This window comes from Taeniopygia guttata, chromosome 7, assembly GCF_048771995.1.
Source record: "Taeniopygia guttata chromosome 7, bTaeGut7.mat, whole genome shotgun sequence".
NCBI classification, from domain to species: Eukaryota; Metazoa; Chordata; class Aves; order Passeriformes; family Estrildidae; genus Taeniopygia; species Taeniopygia guttata.
The window spans coordinates 15350549-15370167 of NC_133032.1; the positions used below are offsets into that span (position 1 = coordinate 15350549).

General features: G+C 35.5%; 1 protein-coding gene across 2 annotated transcripts in view; it reads left to right on the forward strand.

Annotated features, from left to right (window-relative positions):
- UBR3 (ubiquitin protein ligase E3 component n-recognin 3) overlaps positions 1-19619 on the forward strand; it is a 103272-nt gene that overhangs the window by 7317 nt on the left and 76336 nt on the right. For both annotated transcript variants that reach the window (XM_030278420.4, XM_072932221.1), the window contains exons 2-7: positions 5545-5684; positions 6075-6233; positions 7231-7374; positions 7976-8025; positions 10546-10612; positions 14360-14490. In XM_030278420.4, the coding sequence (XP_030134280.1) occupies positions 5545-5684; positions 6075-6233; positions 7231-7374; positions 7976-8025; positions 10546-10612; positions 14360-14490 (691 nt within the window). The remainder of the gene's footprint in view (positions 1-5544; positions 5685-6074; positions 6234-7230; positions 7375-7975; positions 8026-10545; positions 10613-14359; positions 14491-19619) is intronic.

The window sequence follows — 19619 nt, forward strand, 5'->3', positions numbered from 1 at the left end:
CATGTATACTAATGAAAATCATTGTAGTTTTGTCTACTATACAGGATGTTTATGTCTCAGGACTAGCAGAGAATACTAGAAATGCTCTGCAGAGCAGCTTTGTCTGCTTTTTCTTTGAACTGGTGTGCTTCTTCACTTAATGTAGCACTGAGCACCAAGACAGCTTCTATGAGTCATTGCTTCTCTTCCTGCTCCTCTGCAAGGATTGGAATAATTTCTTAGTGTCTAATCTCTGATTTCTAACCTCCTAACCTGGCCTGTCAGCTTTGTCATGAAAGCTTAAAGCCTGAAAAGTTATCCTTTAAAGTTGTTGGGTTTTTTCCTTGAGAAGCCATTAGTTATTCTATTGTGTTTCACTGTCCTCCGCTATTCACTCCGCTGTTGCCTCTATTTTGGAAATTTTCTGGTTAGAAGAGTTAGACTGACATCTTTTCAGTTGGCTTTGCCCCTAATAGCAGAAATGCAAATACTCAGTTTTGCCTATGAACTCTGTAGCTTGCAGTTTTCATAAAGAGCAGAGGAGCGCTCATTCCTTGGGTCTTGAAGTCAGTACCACACTGATTCACTTTTGGAAGCTTGTTTGCAGGTGAAAGAAATTTAATTAATGAAATGTAGTTAGTAGGGTGTGGGGGGGAAACATGAGAAACTTAATTTTAATAGGAACAGTAGGTTTATTTCTCTGCATTTCTTCAGAGTTGCTATTGTACTTTTTATTGTTAGGGACAGTGGATTTACATAAAGCAACCTACACTATATTAAAGCCCTTTTTCATCCAGGTAATCTTCTAATCCTGATTGTGAAAGTTTCATTTTGTTCTGAATAAGATTTGGTTTGCTATTTGAACTGTAAAAGCAGGAAAAATATTTAAACACATAAGAAATAATGTAATACTTTTGTAACAACTCAGAAACAATTGTAGCAGTCAAAAAGTACTTTGAATCTATTTTGTAGAGTCAGAGTATGTGAGTAGTATTTGTGTGTTAGTTTTATAGTGGAGACAGAACACATGCTTTTTAAAAAACTTGTGTTAAATTCATATTTATAAAACATCATTTGAATACTTTATGAAACATTACATGATGTCAGTAATGAGGCATACAGCATGAATATGTATTATACCATATATGTACATATGACATGTATATTATGTTTTAAATAATAACTTAGTTTAGTTATAACTTACTGAACTGAAGAATCAAGCAGAGCTTTACTTAATTGATTTCCAGCAGTTTCCATTTGGATTCTGTCGCTTGGGTTCCAGATCCTCATCCCTAAAAGCTTCTGTCAGAGTCAGGTACTCATAGTGCTGTAGTAGTATTAAGAATGTGAAATTCAGATGCTTTCTTTTGGCTGACTTATAATCTGGTTTAAAAACAAATGACTTTTAAAAACTGGGAGGCAGGGGACAAAATAGTGAGAGAAAAGTGAGGGTAGAAATAGTCCATCTGTGTATATGTGAACTTATGTCAAGTTTCTGGAATGCAGCTGCAACTTGAGACACTGTGGGATGTAGTGGATGAAGGACTGATCCAATGCCATAAAGGTGTGGTCTGGCTGGTACTGAAGGCATTTATCAGCTGCTGTCACAACTGCGGAGTTTAAAAACTCTCCTTTCAAGTGATGGAATTGCCTCCACAGTGAGCATTGTATCTACTTCTTGTGCTGGTTGGTCAGGATGGCATTTTCCTGCATGCCTTTGTTTGAGATTTTGGTTCATTTTGTTGTCTGTGTTCTGCTGCCTGTCAGGTTAACAAGGAAAGGGATGATGGCAAAATAATTTGGGGACTTCAGTGTGATTTCCAAGGAGACTAGTCTGTGAGTTTTGGTGGATTTCAACTGGCCCAGTGAGATTTTTCATATATTCTTATAAGTAAATAACTTCTGCTGGCTTAGCTTCTAAGCTGGTTTAACATAGGATCAGTCAGGTGCTAGTGCTAGAACAAGTAAGAGGGCTGCAGACACAGTTGTGGCAGGACTGATCTAGTTTGACTAGGCTTTGAAGCTGTAGCCTAAAGGATTTATTTTACCTGAAACCACTTGTAAAATACATTTTTGAAATTCACAGTAGAATTACTAAAAGTGGAAATAGTAGGAAAGAATGGAATAAATCTGGAAAGTTTTATATTGAAGTTGTTCAGAAGATATTAATGCTGCTTATGTTTATAACAAATGGTATTGCTTACTCATGTAGATGTCAAGAATGGTCTGCATTTCATAAATAAGATATTAATGCAGTGTAAGAAATGTCAGAATTTTATTTGAAGCCATATGAAGAATATTCTTTGTTAAACCTAAGTTTTCATTTAATTGCAAGTTTACTGCTTGTTCTCTCCTTTTGCTAAAATTAGCTTCATCTTTTTGTGAAAAAGTGATTTCAAAAGTAGTAAAATACATAGAAACTCAAAACCAGAATATAGTTTTGGATCAGAGAAAATAATATGGAATAAAGTTTATATTTTTTGTCTTCATGTGGACTTGTACTTTCATGCTAGACATTCAGATAGATAGGGCTTGAATATTTCAGTCTATTGAATTGACATTCTAACTGATATACTCATTCTTAAACATCATTCTGGTATAGTAGTAAAAATATTTAAAGACTATATAGTACAAGAAATATGAACTGCTAAAAGACTGGATAAGAACAGCAGTCTTGTTTGAAGAAGTATTTTGCAATATTGGAATCAAGTTAAAAGGCTTAGATCAAGGTGATCTGTCAGTTCTTGTAAGTCTTCCTCTTGGACATTATTTTTGAGCTTCTTCAGAACAAAAACATTTCTTATCTAGATTGTAGCCACCTTTCATTGCCTCCCATTAGACATTTCTACCTGCCTGAAGTGGTGGATTTTTGGGGCTTGATGGTACCAGGAGAGATCTGGGCAGTGCTCTTATTTATCTATTAAGGCCAGTTTTGATAGTCTCAGAAGCATTTTGAAACACTCATTTATGTAGATGTACAATTCTTTAGCTGATGCTATAGTAAGGAAGTTCTTTCAGAAGTATATAAGGAACTGATAATGGAATAGCTTTGGCTGCTGTTTGTCCAGTGACCATGTAACCCATTGAGGAGTTTGTCCAGGCGTCCCTTTTGGCCTGTATAATAAATCCCGGCTTGTTTCTTCCTATGTATAGCTTGGGGTTCAGTCTCTTCTTTAGTTAAAACAGATGTTGTCCTAACTCTGAAGGTCTTCCAAGTCATTGTCTGTCACTTTTGTCAATATTTATAGAGGAATTAATGTAACACTCTGCAATAGACCTTTGGGTAATTCTGGGCTTACTACTTTTACACTGTAGCCTTTGAACCATAAATACAGAGTAAGGTGCCTTTTAAAAATTAATTTGGTGTTCCTACTTTAAGGTTTAGGGCCTCATATCTAGAAATTGTTTCCTGTTTGAACTGCTGTGGTTTTTGCATGTTGTGACAGTGAAAGAACTTTTCCTTACAGGGAATTGAATCTGGAGTCCTTTTCTAGTCTTCTAGGATCTGTGTTAATATAATAGCACCTTATAATTCAGTAATACTTTCTTGTGGCTCTCAAGGGACAACATATTCATAATTTCCATTTTCAGGATATGTAAAATTTGGGATCATTAGTCCATGACCCTGAGGTTGGTACAGTTGGTTAGGGCACGGTGTTAGTAACGCCAAGGTCGTGGGTTTGGTTCCCGTAGGCTCCATTCCCTTCAGAGCTGCAGGCAGTGATCCTCCTGGGTCCCTTCTAACACCGGTTCTGTTGTGATGGGTTCAGAACTGGCATGGTGACATGGACTTCATGGGGACCAGCGCTTACCTTCTGTGGAAGGAAGCCTTGTGCTTAGCAGAATCTGGGATTCAAAATTACCCTGTTTGTTTTGTTACAGTGGCTTCCTTAGCTTGCAATCATAACCAGTGAAAAACATCCTTTGACAGAATGTAAAATATATGCCAGGGTGATGGGCTGTGAAAGATTTTAGAGTGCACTGTGTAGTAGTTCCTTCCTTTTGTGTCTTTTAGATCTTTATTTACTTTGGATCCCTTCTTATAAGGACATTGGTGAAAGGAAAGTCGATTACTTTAAAAGTATGAAATACCATATTTAGCATAGATGAAGCCACATTTGTGATTTTTAGCAGTTCAAGTTTTTATATGTGGAAAAGATAAATTTTGGATGAGTAAAGAGAGAAAGTGAATTATTTTTACAAGCCCCTTTGAATTCCCTGCAGTTGCAAATTTTGTTGTTTATCCATACTTGAACAATTAACATGGAATGACTTTTCATAATTTCTGTGGATGTAATATGGAAAGCAAAAGTGAACACTATTTATTTGGACATTAATTAATAGGAAGTTGTCAGTCATCACTGAGCTCTTTCTGTTCCAAGGATTTATTTGGTGTATATACAAATAGCAAATCAACTGGCTAGTACTGTCCTTCCATAGCTTTTCTTAATAGAAAATCTCATTCCTAAGGTGCAAAAGCAAAGGAGAAGCTCTTAATCTTTAATCTTGTGAATTTGCTAGCCATTTTTGTGAATTGCCATTTTAACCGTTGGACTGGTATTGCCTTTTTTTTTTTTAATCTTTTTTTCTTGATTCACCTACTTTCTTTGTGCCTTTCTTCTATTTTCTTCTTCTGTTGAAGATGATTTTTCAGTGGTCCTCAGAGAAGAAAGGCTTAAGTTTTAGAAAGTAACAGGCTGCTCCTGGAAGCCATGGCATAAATTTGGAAAACAGTTTTGATAGTCAAGTAAAGCTGTATTTTTTTCTCAATTTTTGTGTTGGAAAATTATTAGTAAAATCTAGTGAATCTTTTCAGTAAAAGTTTATTCTTGTGTGATTTATTTTTAGACTATTCTTTGTTTAGTGTGGTTTTTGATGTGGGTAAATAACTCTTTGATGTTGGTATAGGTCCTTTCTAAAAATAGCTTGGGAGTTGAAAAGTATTCAGTGTCTCTTGAGTGTTAAGCAAGTAGGAAATCATTCTGTCTGCTCTAATGGGGTTTGGCTCGATGTCATGTCACTGTGCATTAGCCAAGCCTCAGCTACTACCATGCAGGAATTTTCCAAAGAATAAATGTTTTCTTTTCTTTTTAAATGAAAGTTTTTTGTAAGGATTTTGTAAATTGTAGTTGCTGTACATTTGAAATACACACTGATTCTGCCTTTTTAAGTTGTTTTTATTGTCAAAAGACATTTTTGAAAGTCATTATCTGAATGGAGACTTGAAAAATCAGTCGAACCTCTGATTATGTCACAGAAAGGAGAAGGAAGTCAGTGTTCAAGGAAGTAAATTGTTCAAAAGAAAATACTTCTGATACATATGGGAATAAGCTGAGATGCTAGATATGTGAACTTTGAGCAGCAGAAAAAAAACTGGCAGCTTTATAATTCTCTGGCCTCAGAATCGGCTTGAACAGAGTAGTTGGAATTTCAGAATACCATTTCCATACCACCTTTAATGTAAAAGTATCTACTCTGAAAAAATGGAAAAAGTAATGCTTTTCTTAGTATATGTTAACACTGCTGAGCTGTACTTGGCTAACATTTCTTTCATCTGTTTTATAGGTTTTGTAAAAGACACCGGATTAAATCAAATTCAAATGTTCCATGTGTTCCGAAAGACTTATTGATGATGTCAGAATTAGTTCTTCCACAGTTCATCTTTAGTCTGATTCAGCATTTAAGAGAGGGATATAATGAGCCTGGTATGTTTTGAATTTGCATGTATCTAGCATATTTTACCATGCTGTTAGCTCTTGCTTCGCAGTCTATGAAGATACAGTATATGAATGCTATCTGTAGTTTGTCATTTTATTTTGTACCTCTCTTCCTAACAAAATTACAGCCTGGCTAAGTGGCTTGATTTTGTTACCTGCTTAAAACATAAACATATGTTTTAGGGGTTACTTAGCATTGTGTTAAGCTCTTCCAGAAAATGGAATGAGATATAGATTGAAATTGATACATGTGAATTTTAGAGCATTATGAATATACAAATTATTTTCATTTGCAGTGATTGTAACTGTTCTGCTTGTGACAGTTTTGACTGAATTATATTACATCAACACCAAAAGTTCTTCTTATGTGGTTTTCAGCTGTTGATCTGCCATCAGAGAAGGACCTTCATAAAATCCTGCAGGTTTTGGAGCCTCATGTTTCCTTCCTAGAAGACTTGACCAAAATGGGAGGTGCAATGAGATCCGTTCTTACCCAGGTTTTAACTAGCCAACAGTTCTACAAAGATCTCAGCTCTGGTATGTTTGTGTTATTTCTAATTATTAGATTTTCAAACTATGAAGAACTAAGGGCTTATGTTTTGTTATAACTTCAGTTTCTGCATGTTTTTGACATCTCAAAACATAGAAAAAAAGTGTATTTTTAATGCTATTATGTTGATAGGAGGGTGAGCTTCATGAGTGACTAGAAACATTTGTTATTAAGACCTGTAAGAGCAAACATCTGATGTGTGTCCCAGATAAATGTATAAATAAACATATTTTCAAAAATGTTTTTGTAAGAAATCCGTTCTAGCTTAGTACTTCCAAACTAGTCATAACAAGGTTATTTGAAGTAAAATATGTCTAACTCATTTTGGGATCTGCTCTCACAGAGGTTAGACCTGAAGAGACCTGAATGTCAAAAGGCCATTGCCTGTCCTGCTGTTCTGTGCAAAGCCTTTTTCATATTGTTTTCTTAAACTTTACGTGTCCCGACTCCCGCCTTCATTATTTATTCAATTCTGTACTAAATCACAATGAATCTGAAAATGTTAGCCAGTCACAACTAACCCCAAACCCCTAATGTAATTTAACTCCATGTTATTTTCTTGTGATTAAGAGTCCTTTGCATAGGTACAGAGCAAATAGTAATTACTGTAGTTTTAAGTTGCCATAACTGGCTTGGGCAGCAGCTAGTTAAAGAACAGACAATCCCCAAATCTTTATTTGAAAGGAGGAACACTTAGTAAAGTTGCCTCAGGGGCAGTTCTCTTTATTCTTTCCTTCCTTTTTCTCTCCTGTTATAGTATTCCAATGAGAGTAATATAATTCTCTTTCCTATATGTGATGGATTTCATGATACAGAAATACAGAAAGGGAATGGAAAGCAAGACATGCTTATCTGGACTCTTGAAATGGAGAATATGTGTTATTAAATGGAAACATTGTAGGTCATTTTTTAGATTTCTTGCATAGAGTGTGAAGCCAAGGAGCTGCTTTTGTACTTTAATACTGTTTTATGTATTTATTCAAGGTGTTGGAGAGAATGCATGTGCAAAGAAAAGTCATGAAAAGTACCTCATTGCTTTGAAAGGCTCTGGGTTGGCATTTCCTGAGGATAAAATTGCATGTAATATGCAGGAACAAGGAGCTGGAACTAGCACATTATCTGTTCAAGGTTTGTGTGGAAAAATATTTTAAGAGAAGACTTGATTATTGATGGGTTTTCTATAAACTGCTTTGGGTTTATTTTTAAGAAAAGCTAATCTTAATGAAACTTAGAGAATTACGTTATTTATTGCACTACCAAATTACAGGACTCTTACTTCCCCCAACAAAGCTAAGCATGTTAACTTCTTGTTGTTAATATGATAAGCACCATTTTTCCAGTCATAATATTAGTGGAATTTGAGTAGGCAAGATGTAATTGCTCATAGTGGAATTTTGCCACTGCAACAAAGTGATTATCAATCCACAGCCCTTCTTCTTATAGAGGTTCTGTGGATCTTATTTTTTTGATAACTGAAGTCCATCAGAGTTTTTTATTCAATTTCAGAAAGAATGTTTGTTAGCACACTCAAGTTCTCCCATGGCATGTATTTGCAAATCCCTGGTTTTGCATTGCTTGGAAATCTTACTCCAATTTCAGTCCACTGCTATGTATCTTTTAAAGAAAAGTAATGTAGTGTTCCATTTCATACTGGCTTAAATTTCTTAAAATACTGTATTTTCAATATAAGACTTATGAAAAGAATCTCTGAACTCTTTTATTTCAAAAGGTTTGGCAGGTGGTACGGCAACATCAGGACAAGGGGATTCTTCAGATGAGGTGAGACTTTTTAAAGACTGTAATGAACTGCAACAGAATATTGAAGGGAGAGAATGCTTGCAGCCAAATCCCACAGATCTTACATCTTATATCTGCTGTACATTATCCCAATTTAATAATTAGGACTAATGGAGGTATAGAGGAATAGATCTCATGCCTTTGATTTACTAATCCCGAGTTTTGCTAATGCTGTTCCAGTTTAATTTATGTATGTAATGGAGAAGAAACCTGGTAGGTATTCCAGAAATCACTATCAAGTAAATTGGGCTTGATTAAAGCAAACTTAGAGCAGATATTGCCATGAGTGGTGTTAGCAGTTTTTGGCACTTGAGAATCCAGCTGAACTGGTGATAGCAGCAGTGAGAATTTCTCTGTAGATAAATTCCCATGTGTAGACTTGACCTTACTTACGAAACATATGGAGTGGGAGTAGAAAGGAGGGAATCTCATTTTAGGTTGAGCTTTAATAAATAAGTGGAAGACAGTTAAATTCTGGTAGAGTAACTTTATAAATTTTCTCAACTATTTAAAACCTAATTTCAACTAGTAAGCCTTAGCAGACATTTTGGTAAGGTAACATAACAGACTTTAAATAATGTAAAGCAATATCCCATATAAAAATATTAATCCCTCAGTGTGGCAAAAGCATTCATGGACTGTGTTTTATTTGATTCCTTGGAACGTAAAATCCTAAATAGGAGGACAGGTTTAGAGAGGGCCTTTTTTCTCCTTTTGCAGAAAGGAAAACATGAGAAGTAACAGCCATCCTTCAGATTAATTTTTTGCTTAGAACCATCTACTATTGCAGAAGTAAACCTAAATACTGAACTGTGCAAAACTTTCCAAGCAGTTTAGTTCCCTGCTGAAGTACTGCTCTGATTTGTTGTCTATGTAAATTTTGTAATCTAGTGTTCCATCTGTGAAACAATGCTACCATTATATCTTGGTAAGAAAGAACATTTTTAACCTATCTGCATCCATTTTAAATACTGGAGGAAGAAAATCCTGTTAAAAATGTACTCTTCCCACATTTCTTAATTATAACATAGTTTACTCTTCTCTAAGAGGCTATAATCAGATATTAAAAACAAACTAAATGCCCTATGTAACTTATACAGGAGTACAGAGGAGAGGAATGTTATTTTTCTGATAAACATTTCAGCTTTCCACCTTCACAGTCTATTTTGATTTTTGGATGAAAGGAGTGAACTTCCTTTTCAGTAATTTGTATTTGTAAAGCAGCTCATGATTAAGAAAAATATTATAAAACAAATAATTGACTTTTTTTACTGATGGTTTTTTCAGGGTAGGAGACTTGAGTTGCAGAATCCTGCAGTTCATAGTAATATGCCAGCAAGTCTGATATTTTCTTGAGAATACATGGCCCCTCAGACTGGGGACTGAGTAGTGGCAACATCCTGAGAACTTACTGACTCAATCCTGATGGAAGTACCAAAGGTACCCTGTGTTCACAAAGACCACAGGATGCCTAAGTGTTCAAATGTGTGTCCATCTTAAAATGAATTTTCAGATGGAGGAAATGAAAGGGTACACAAAATCAGACCTTTCATTTATACTATACTTGTGGTCAGTCTTTAAAGTGTGAGTAATCTTCTTCCTCAAGGAAGGGTAGTAACTTCTTGAGATTCAGGTTCTTTATCATTCCAGAGAAGTTTGGAAATAAAACATGGCATTTGCTTAGAGGATAAGGATATTGAGTACTTATTTTTAACAGTAAATGTCTGCATTAATTTTATCTCATTTTATTAGCTCCAGTAAGAATCTTTATTTCTAGTTTCATTAGGGCTACCAGTGTTGGCAAAGATCCATGCAACATTTAATATACTCCTGTAATGTCACATGCTTTTTTAAGATGCAGTGTTAGATTTTGTGAAGGGGTGATGGAGATGCTTTTAACTTGTATTACATTTTGGAACCTTTGCTGTTTAGTTTGTGGAGTATCTTGAAAGCTTCAGATGACAAGTGCCTGTGTAAAATGTTTCTGTTATTCTGTAGGGAAGAAGCAGTTAGAATTGGCCTCTTAAAGGTGTCAAAAATATTTTATTCCTACATCAAAAGTTTATATTGATTAGAAAGTATGTAAGTAAATATATATGATGCCAACTTTGATATACAATATGTAAGTTGATATTTTATAGGTTTGATATTAAAAGGGGATAAGGTAAAATCTTAGCTGTGCAAAGGTTAGAAATTTTGTAGTGTTAAATTTTTGCAGCAACCAGTTTTATAAATCAAAGCAACTAACCTTACAAAATAAATGAAATAAACATGGATGATAACGCTACCTGTACAGGGTAAAAGAATTTAAAAAATTATGTTTTTCTCTAAAGAGTTGCACACAATGCGTGATTCCTGTAAGCAGTAAACTTGTAAGAATATATTGAAGGCTTCTCTGGTATAGTTTGGTAGTTAAACCAGAATTTTGAGAGCATACCATCTCTTGGCAGTAAGGTTCTAAGCATATGATTGTCAATTTTTAAAACTCTTCCTCTACCCCAGGAGGACCAGGATGGTAGCCAAGGTGTGGGAAAACGCAAGAGGGTGAAATTAAGCAGCACCACCAAAGGTATTTATTTATAAAGTACTGATCTCAGTTTAACATGTTTGCTTTATGTCTGTCGTAAAATTATCCAGGGATACTCAATTCACTTCCCAAGCACTGTAGTGCTGCATGTGGCAGGTATTAAATATAGCAAAGTCTAAAAATGAGTTGCAAGTGAAAATGTGGTAATTGGCAGGTTAGATTTCCCTTGAGTGAGTACCACTGTCTGGGACTCTGACCATTTTGTCACCTCTGTGTTGTAAGCTGTGTTGTAACTGAATGAATGTAATTCATTCAGTTTTCACCATGTGCCTATCAAGGCTGCAATATAGCTTTACAAAACAGGTGTCTGATGTATTTACTCTTAACAAATTTTTTTGATTGTGCCACTGTACATTATGGTTATGTTTGCAGCCAGGCAAGAATGGTTCTCTCTGGTCCTGGTTGGTCTTTTTGTACTGTTTATTGATGTTTAAGATAAAGTACTTGAATGAAGTCTTTCTTGAAACCACTCCATTCTTTTTCTAGCTTGAAATTAGTCCCTTTTGCAGTTTCTAGTCCAACACAAGTAACATTCACATTGAGGTCAGTGCAAGTTTTAATTCAAGAATAGCCATAGACTAGACAAGGTGGTTCTATCTTGTGCTTGACATGTTTCTGTGCTAAAAAGTGTTTAATAATATTTAAATACTCTTGTTAAATAAAGGAGACTTTTTTGGTTGTTGTTTTTTAAATGAGTGTGAAGAGACTGACATACGATGTACAAAGAATTGCAAGCCTTGATAAAAGAATATTTGGGTAGCGGAATTGTAGTAAAAGTTGGAATAAAGTTTCTGGAAGGTCTCTGGAATGAAGGTTTGGAGCCTGAGTTTTAATGCAGAGGTTAATGAATCAATGAAACATTATGATGTGAGAAGTATGGGAAAGTAAGATTGATTGTTTGTAGTGTTTCCAGATTGAAGGAAAAACGATGAGGAAGCGGAAAAAGCAGAGAGCTAAATGTTCTGGCAACAGTGTTGTTTAGAGGTGATCTTTAAAATGGCGTGAGAAAGATTGTGGGAGAGATGTGGAAGAGGCAGTAGTTTTGGAGAAATGCAGGAAACATAGAGGCATCCAAGGAAAGTTCTCTTAAACTTGGATTTAAGAGGCTGTTAGCCTGTCTAAAATATGAGTTAGAGTCAGGTGACACAACAAAAAAATGCTGCTGTTCTGATGCATAATAACTAATTAGGGAAAAGGCAAGGAGGAAGCCCAGATTTAAAAGCTTCCATTTCAGGATAAGTGATTCTTGAATTCAACATTTCATTTTCCCCCAGGATTGTAGTCTTCCCCCTCTGAGGCATCCAACATGGACTATGATCATGATGTTGATAGCTCCTAATATCTGCCCCAGAGGAGGGAGTCTGCCAATGGGGGAAGGGTAAGTATCTGTTTTTATTAAATATCAAATAGTTTTCTGAAGTTTTCAGTATTCATATTTTATGTCCAATAGGGTATAAAATAAGAGTATGAAAAGAAAATTTTGGAAAACTGAGTATTGAATAAAAACAGATTTACCTTTTCCATATGAGTAGACTCCCTGTCCCACCCTAGCTCTGCAGTGGTACTGTCTTCATTCATGGTTATATACTGGGAGTATATTGGAATGCTAAGTCTTATATTCCAGAGAGATATTTACAACACTCTGTGAGGTGTTTTGTGGCACAAAGAAAGAATAAAATATACTTTAGAGAATGTACAGTTTTTAAGCTGATGTTCTCTTATACAGGTATGGGACTAAGTGCTGAGATTTTTTTTTTTAAACTCTGTTTTAAAATGTCATCCTACATCCATCTGAAATACCAGAATATTAAAACCCAGAGACACTTTTTTTTTTTTTTTAAAGAAATTTAAAATCTTGTGATGCTTTTCAAAAGAGTGGAAACATTAGTTCGAGTGTTCTTGACAAATTTTCCAGGCTTGGTAAGAGCATTCTGCCTACTCAAATTATATAGCAGGTGTAAGCAGATATGTATTGTTGTGTCCCGGCCTGAAACTGCTGCGTGAAGTATTGGATATGCACTGTTCACCTATGTTGTCTGTCAGAGAAAGCTGCACGCTCAGTGACAGATACAGTGTTGTTTGCCTCCATGCCTGCTCACTCAGAAGCATTTGGCATGTACCTGAACTTGTGTTCTCTGTTCTGTGGACGGAGGACTCCAGTTTTGCATAATTACCAAGCTTTCATGGGCAATCAAATCACACATGCAACTTCATAACAAAAGATGAGGAAGAGAACATAAATGAGCATCATATGTTTGTAGGTGATGTGTAATACCTTACAAAATAGTTTAATATTAATTGATATCACAAAATATTATAATATTTTAATATATGTTATGATTTTGTGAAGGTAGTGTTTTATATCAATGCTTGTCAAATATATTGAATAAAACATATGCTTTTTTTTTTGTGACTTGCTTGAATCTTGAGGAGAACCTTAAAATTAAAGTCTGGGAAAACTGGTTACTTGCCTGGGGAGCTCTGACATTTGATAATGGTGGAAAATTGAGGTAATTCTTGCTTACGAAGAGCAAAAATATCTATCTTGCTTACAATAGGCACAAAGCTATCCAGTGCAGTCTCTAAAGCTGCCCTTGAAGATGTGAGTCTTCAAGGCCAGATGATTTTCTGTGTAAATGTTTTTGGATATGTGCAATGAGAGCACTTCATGCACTCCTGTTGGATTATGTAATTTTCTGTGGAGTTATGTATCCTCAGGTGTAGTTGATTTCTAGGTGTGGAGAAATAGTAGTATAATTACTTTCTTCTTTAATCCTATGTTATGGGAGTGAACACCACCTGTTGTAAAGCATAAATAATCAACCTCTTGAAAAATGATGATGAAGAGTCTTTAGTTTTTTTAAAAACAGAGTTAACATGATTTATGCTCTATCAAGTGATCATTTCATGAACAGTTTTTTCTAGCAAAGGTCAGTTTGCAGCTTTACAATCATGAAACTGATCTGCTTGAAAACACAGCTGACAAAATGGAAAGATCCTGGACTTGATTCCTATGTAGGTCCCCCACAGGGATCTACTATTAGTATGAGTAAAGGGTCAGAGTGAATGGACAGGAAAGGGGAAAGATGAGACCGTCTCTCCTGCTACTGTCAGGAGTTAGTGCCTGCTATTATCTAGTTATGGTAATTTTCGTATGAAAAGACCCCAGCAAGCAACTTAGTGGTTGGCCAATCAGTGCATGCATTGCTTTGAAAGTAAGAATAAAGGATACATTATTGCTTCTATTTATTTTGTTTAGAGCTTGGTAAAGTGTTGCTTAGGTAATAGATTTCATCACTTAATCATGAATTGTATTTTGTTGTTTTGGTATTTTAACTTCAGTTAAGTAGTAGTCTGCAGTGTTTCCCTTGGTTAAGTAGCTGTGTAAATATTGTGCAATTTGCTGTCATGCATTGTAATCAGTGCAGCTATTACAGTAAGGTGATGTGATTCAATGCAATCAATGAAGATTGTACTCTGTGGTACAATTGTACTGTAAACTTTCACTGGATTTTCTGGGAGGTTCTTTTTATAGTTACAGACTCTGGCACTCTGCAATATTGGTGAGCTTCATTTTCCCAGTGTTTAAAAAGAAATTATTTACAGAATGTGCTAAGATGTTTTTAAATTTTTGTTCCTGAATTTTTATATGGGTGCAACTACACTGTTATTGTTCTTAGTTTTAACACTTTCTGCATTACACATGCCCTGCTTTGACTTTTTATGCAGATCAGTCTATCATGGATGTTTTGAAGCATAAATGTTTTCTAGAAGAATTATTATTTTGGACAATAAAATATGAGTTTCCACAGAAAATGGTGACTTTCTTACTCAACATGCTACCAGATCAAGATTATAAGGTACTTGGTCTTACTTCATTCAAACCTAAGTATCTTTTTCTATTCACATAATTTTTGTGTATTATCCCTTGCATGACACCATATATGCTTATGTTTGAATAATAAGCAGTAAAATAATGCAGATCTTTTATCTTGTTTTGAGGATTTTATAAGAAATTCCTAAGTGTTTAGTATTCGAAAACCAATGTGGACAAAACAAGATGGATAAATCTGGAGCAGCACTATTAATTTTGATTTCATAGTTTATTTTCCTTTTTGTCTGTTTGTGTGCATCTGTTGATTTTGTTTAATTTTATTTTACTTTGTAAATTGGTTTTTATCACTTAAAACATGTGGATCAGCACTCGATGATTCTGTAGCGTGGTATGACAAGGGAATAATTGCAGTGATTTCATTCCTGTTTCAATTATTGTAGTAGGCAGTGTTTTTTCTATATAGGCCATTACAGTGTGAGTGTTCTTGCTGCAGCAATGCCCTAGGTGATTTTGGCAGCCTTCCAGGTGCTTCCTTACAGAGTTTTGCAGTTGTTCCTATGAAGTATCTCCTGGCCCGGAGTTGTGGAGACTGGATGTCATCTTCCTGTTTTAAATCTTGGTGTGCAGCCAGGTTTGGTTGTTTGCTTCACATGTTCCCAAGACCTGGTATACATAGCAATCAGGCTTAACATTTTGCTCTGATCATGCCATACTCTTGAGCCATGCAAATATTTTGGACCTTCTCAATGCCTGCCGGGAGAAAAAAATCAAGAAATTTTGAAGTCCAGGCATGCAGATTTCTTCCAAAATGTCTGTTTATAATCGGACAACCCTGTATTTGTGCCCCCTTAAAACCTTGCTGCATCAAAACAAAGGACATGAAGATAACTTGCAAGGAAGAAAAAGCCAAGATATGGGCCTTGAGCACTACTGTGTCCATCTCAAGGTACCATTTTGATTTGCGATACCAGCATAGATTCGTCTTGGTCAGATCCAGCTAATACATGAGAAGACATTAGGACTTTTTGACTGATGATCCATTGCTATGAAGCTTGAATTCTTCTTGATGTCTGGACACGCACATGCATATCCAGTTCTCCTGGTCCATTGCCAGCTAAATTCCTGCCTGTAAAAACACCCAGCTGCTAGCATCATGCAGAAGAATCTGGTAAGTGTTCCTGTGTTTCCTTTACAACTGTACCATGTAATAACATCAACTTCTAATGATTGTGGGATCTTTCTTCCTTTGACAATAAGCCATAGTCTTCAGTGACTATCTTTATTCTATTAATTATCTTTCTTCACTCAGAATGGAGATCATGGGGTATTTGGTCTCTCTACTGATTGCCACCTTTAACTGGAAGTAGTCCATTTTTCTGCCCACCAATACTGCACGCTCAGATTGAAAGGTTTTTATAAACTTTTTTGTTGGTTGTTTTTTTTTGTTACCAATTTCATACTGTTTTTCATTAAGTAGTGAATTCCTATGTTAAAGCTTTAGTAGAAGCACAAATACCAAGTGTTCAAACTTTTTTTGGAATCTGTGTTTAATTGTTGTGATGCTCTAAATGGCATTTTTAAGTAGCAAGGAAACTCAGGGCAGGAAATATACCACATTGCAGTACTAGGGAGGCAGTAAACTATTTTTTTTTTTTGCAATATACCTTTGCTTTGTTGCAAAACTGTCAATGCTGCATGAATTTTAAACATGTTTATGAGGCCTATGGTTAATTTACATGGAAAAGAGAGAACATAGCATTTTGGGATGAGTTAGAAGAATGTTTTATCTTACATGCTTCCATTTAGCTTTCTTGAAAGAAAAGCTTGTTTGCTGATTAATCATACCACATTCTCAAACAACAGGAATACCTCTAGGGATTTAAACTGTTCCAAGTGTCTCACAGCTTTCTGCTACTTTCTCTCATCTACACTACATGTACTGTTCTAATTTTTCTATATCTGCTGTTGCACAATTTAGCTGATTCTTTGTGAGGTGATTTAGCTCATTAAATCAGCAGAGTTCTGCTAGGTTGGATTCCTGATAAACTGTGGGAGCTAGCTGGACACAGAGCACAGAGCTGGATATCTGTATATGCGTTGAAATCTGACCTCCAGCATAAGCATATGAGAATCCATCATTACCCTGTGTAGCAGTCACTAAACCACTAGCAATCTCAAGTTACAGATTTTATTTTTTTTAATAGGAAAACAAACTTCCCTTTAAGGATTCCCAGTACTGAAAAGAGGTGTTGAAAGTGGGGGGACTAAAACTGGGTAACTAGCTCTTCCTTCTCTCCCCACTTTGGCGAATGAGAGAGATAGCACAACAAAAAGTGTGGTCTTTGCCTTACAGATTTGTGCTTGAGGCATCCCTTCCATCACTCTGACATTTGAAGCTTGGAAGACTTACAAGTGAAGAAAAAGAAAGCAGAAGAAAAATTTATTGAGGCTTCCAAGAAATTAAAGGTGTTATCATGTGGACAAGAGGAAAAAACAAAAGACCCAAGAAAGAAACTTCCATGTGACTGAGGAGAAGGCAAAGAATATGTTGGCAGTAAACAGGAAGATGGTGGAAGAGTGTAAATCCAAGAGCAGAGCCTTGCTGAAATCTTGCTGAAAAATGCAAAAATCTGGTGGACGTAATGAATCAACAAACATAATTAACAGAAATGCTGTACTGTGTCAGGCACCTCCCATAGTGACCCTTGGGGCAGCTATTAGAGCAATAGGACTTTACAAAATCCTGGCTATGCTGTTCTACAAATTCTGTAGAACAGTTTTTCTATTGGAACCGTAATTGTAGTGCAGCATTCAGCTGGCAGAAATACTTTCCATGTTAGCATTGAGATTATAAACATAGGAGATTTAAGTTCTAACTGAAACGTGTGGGTTGGTGTTGGTCTCCAAAGAGTTCTGGGATTGAAGTTGAGTGGTCACCAAGAGGAAAGGATAGCTGAAAAAACTAACTTTGTTTTTCTATAGGTAGAAATTTAAAAGCTGCTTAAGATCATAGAAAGTTAAATCAGTGAAGATAATTAGATGCACAGGAAGCATGTCTGTCTTAGGAATAATTTCTTGCAAAAGGTTGAAAGCTGAGTATTTGGAAATGTGTTATGACAGAAATTGGATTCTTGCTGCATTCTATATTTTCTCTTAGTTGTGTACTTAGCTTTGGCCACTGAAAGAACGGATATGTGGATGGACTAATTTGGCCTACTATGGCTGGTTTTATGTACTGACTGCAGTTTACCACAGTATTTCAGCTTCTTAACCTCTGGAATGAGTTTAGTTTCTTCCTCTCAAAATTGGAAAGGGTTGTTTTGTTTGTTTAACTTGCAAGTGAATGTAGGAGTAAAGCTTCTGTCTTTCAGAAGTTAAGTGTTTTCCAGAGTCTCTACCATTATACTGTAGTGAGGGCAATTTTACAGTACTTTCTGAAGTTCATTATTGTAAATGAGTGAGGCACAAAAAATTTTCATGCATATCGATATAAACTATCGATATAAAGAAAATAAAATCCAAAATTTGTCCTTAGAGAAGGACCTTGTTTTTGCAGTCAACTTCAATTGAGCTTGCTGTGTAAAACAAGTAAAACATAGTTTCTTCATCATCACAGAACCCAAAAATCCTATTTAAACATAATACAGTGTGAGGAAGTAATATATAAATAAATATAAATATATAAATGAAGCATACATTTTTACTAGCAAACCAGAGTTAATATACTAACTTCTGAAAATACCTGCTACATAATTTCTGTCTGAGGCTTAATGTGAATTAGTGTGTAATTAACATTAGTGTGAATGTCTTGATAAGTGCTAATGCCAGTGATGAAAATTGTTTCAAGCCTTTAACGTAAAGGAAGTTATGTGATGGGAATATCTATAATACCAGAATGGTACTGTGTTAACTTTGCTCAGGTATTGAGAATACGCTGTGCTAAAAATGCTGAAAATAGTTACCATTGTTGTGTGCTATATGTGGAACATACTTTCAGTTATTTTACAGGTTTCCATCACTGTGGACCAGGTATAGGAAGGCAGGTTAGGTATTCCTGCAGTGTTTCCTCACCCTGGTTCAGTTTCTTGCTTCAGCAATTTTATCTTTGGGGGTATTTGCTGGGAGAAGCCGTTTCTCTGCCTAACAGCACAATTATGTCATCATGGTTTTGGAAGTATTTTTAGGTGATAATAACATGGTAGTGCCATAATAAAAATGTGGGAGCACTGAATCTAAGGCAGATCAAATAAAGTAGTGATCTGTATATGGTCTGGTGAAAGCATGGCTGCTGAGGGTGGTTTTAAAATTTCTAATTCTATGCTTATGAAAGGTTAATACTTCCAGAAGGAATGGGCAAGGGATTTTTAGACTCTGGATTTTTATCACTACACAGCTTGTCTTCTTACTAAGCCAAACAAGTCCAGATGGTGTTAATTCAGAACCTAAAGTACTAAGTGAGAAGTGATTTCAAAGCTAGCAAATATGTTCATGCATGTGCAGTGAAAAGGTTGATTCATAATGCATTTTGAGGTTAATAGAGTGGATCACAGAACTGTACTAGGATATATAGATATATGTACAATACTTTTAAATAATGATCTGGTTAAAAAAAAACATTAACAGTTGTGTGAAGAATAACAAAGCTGCATAATTAATTTAGTTATTGAGGGAAAAGCACTAGAAGTTTATTTTAAAAGTATAGGATGCTGTGACAGTAGAAATGAAAACAGTGAAAAAATGTCTTGCTTGAAAATGAATTAAAACTTAATTGAATGAATTAAAACTTTGCTACTCAGCTGCATGGTTAGATGGCTGCAAGTGATAAGGCAGCTTTATAAGGCACTAATTGTTCATAGTGTATCATTTTTGGACGTCCTTTTGTACGATGTACAAATTTACGATAAATTAATTATTAGAACTTTGCTACTTTCATGAGCATGCTGAGGCATTATATTCCTTGTTTGAACATTTATGGGTTATCTTTCTTTAGTGTGGAAAATATAGAATAAGAAGATTGGATTATGGGGAAAGGTAATGAAATTAGCAGCCTAAGATACCCCTCCCTATAAATAGGTCTTTTCATTTGGTGTGTTTCTAGAAAACAGTCATTGCTTTTGGTCATTGGTTTGTCATAGCAACTGGTGTTTCCCAGGG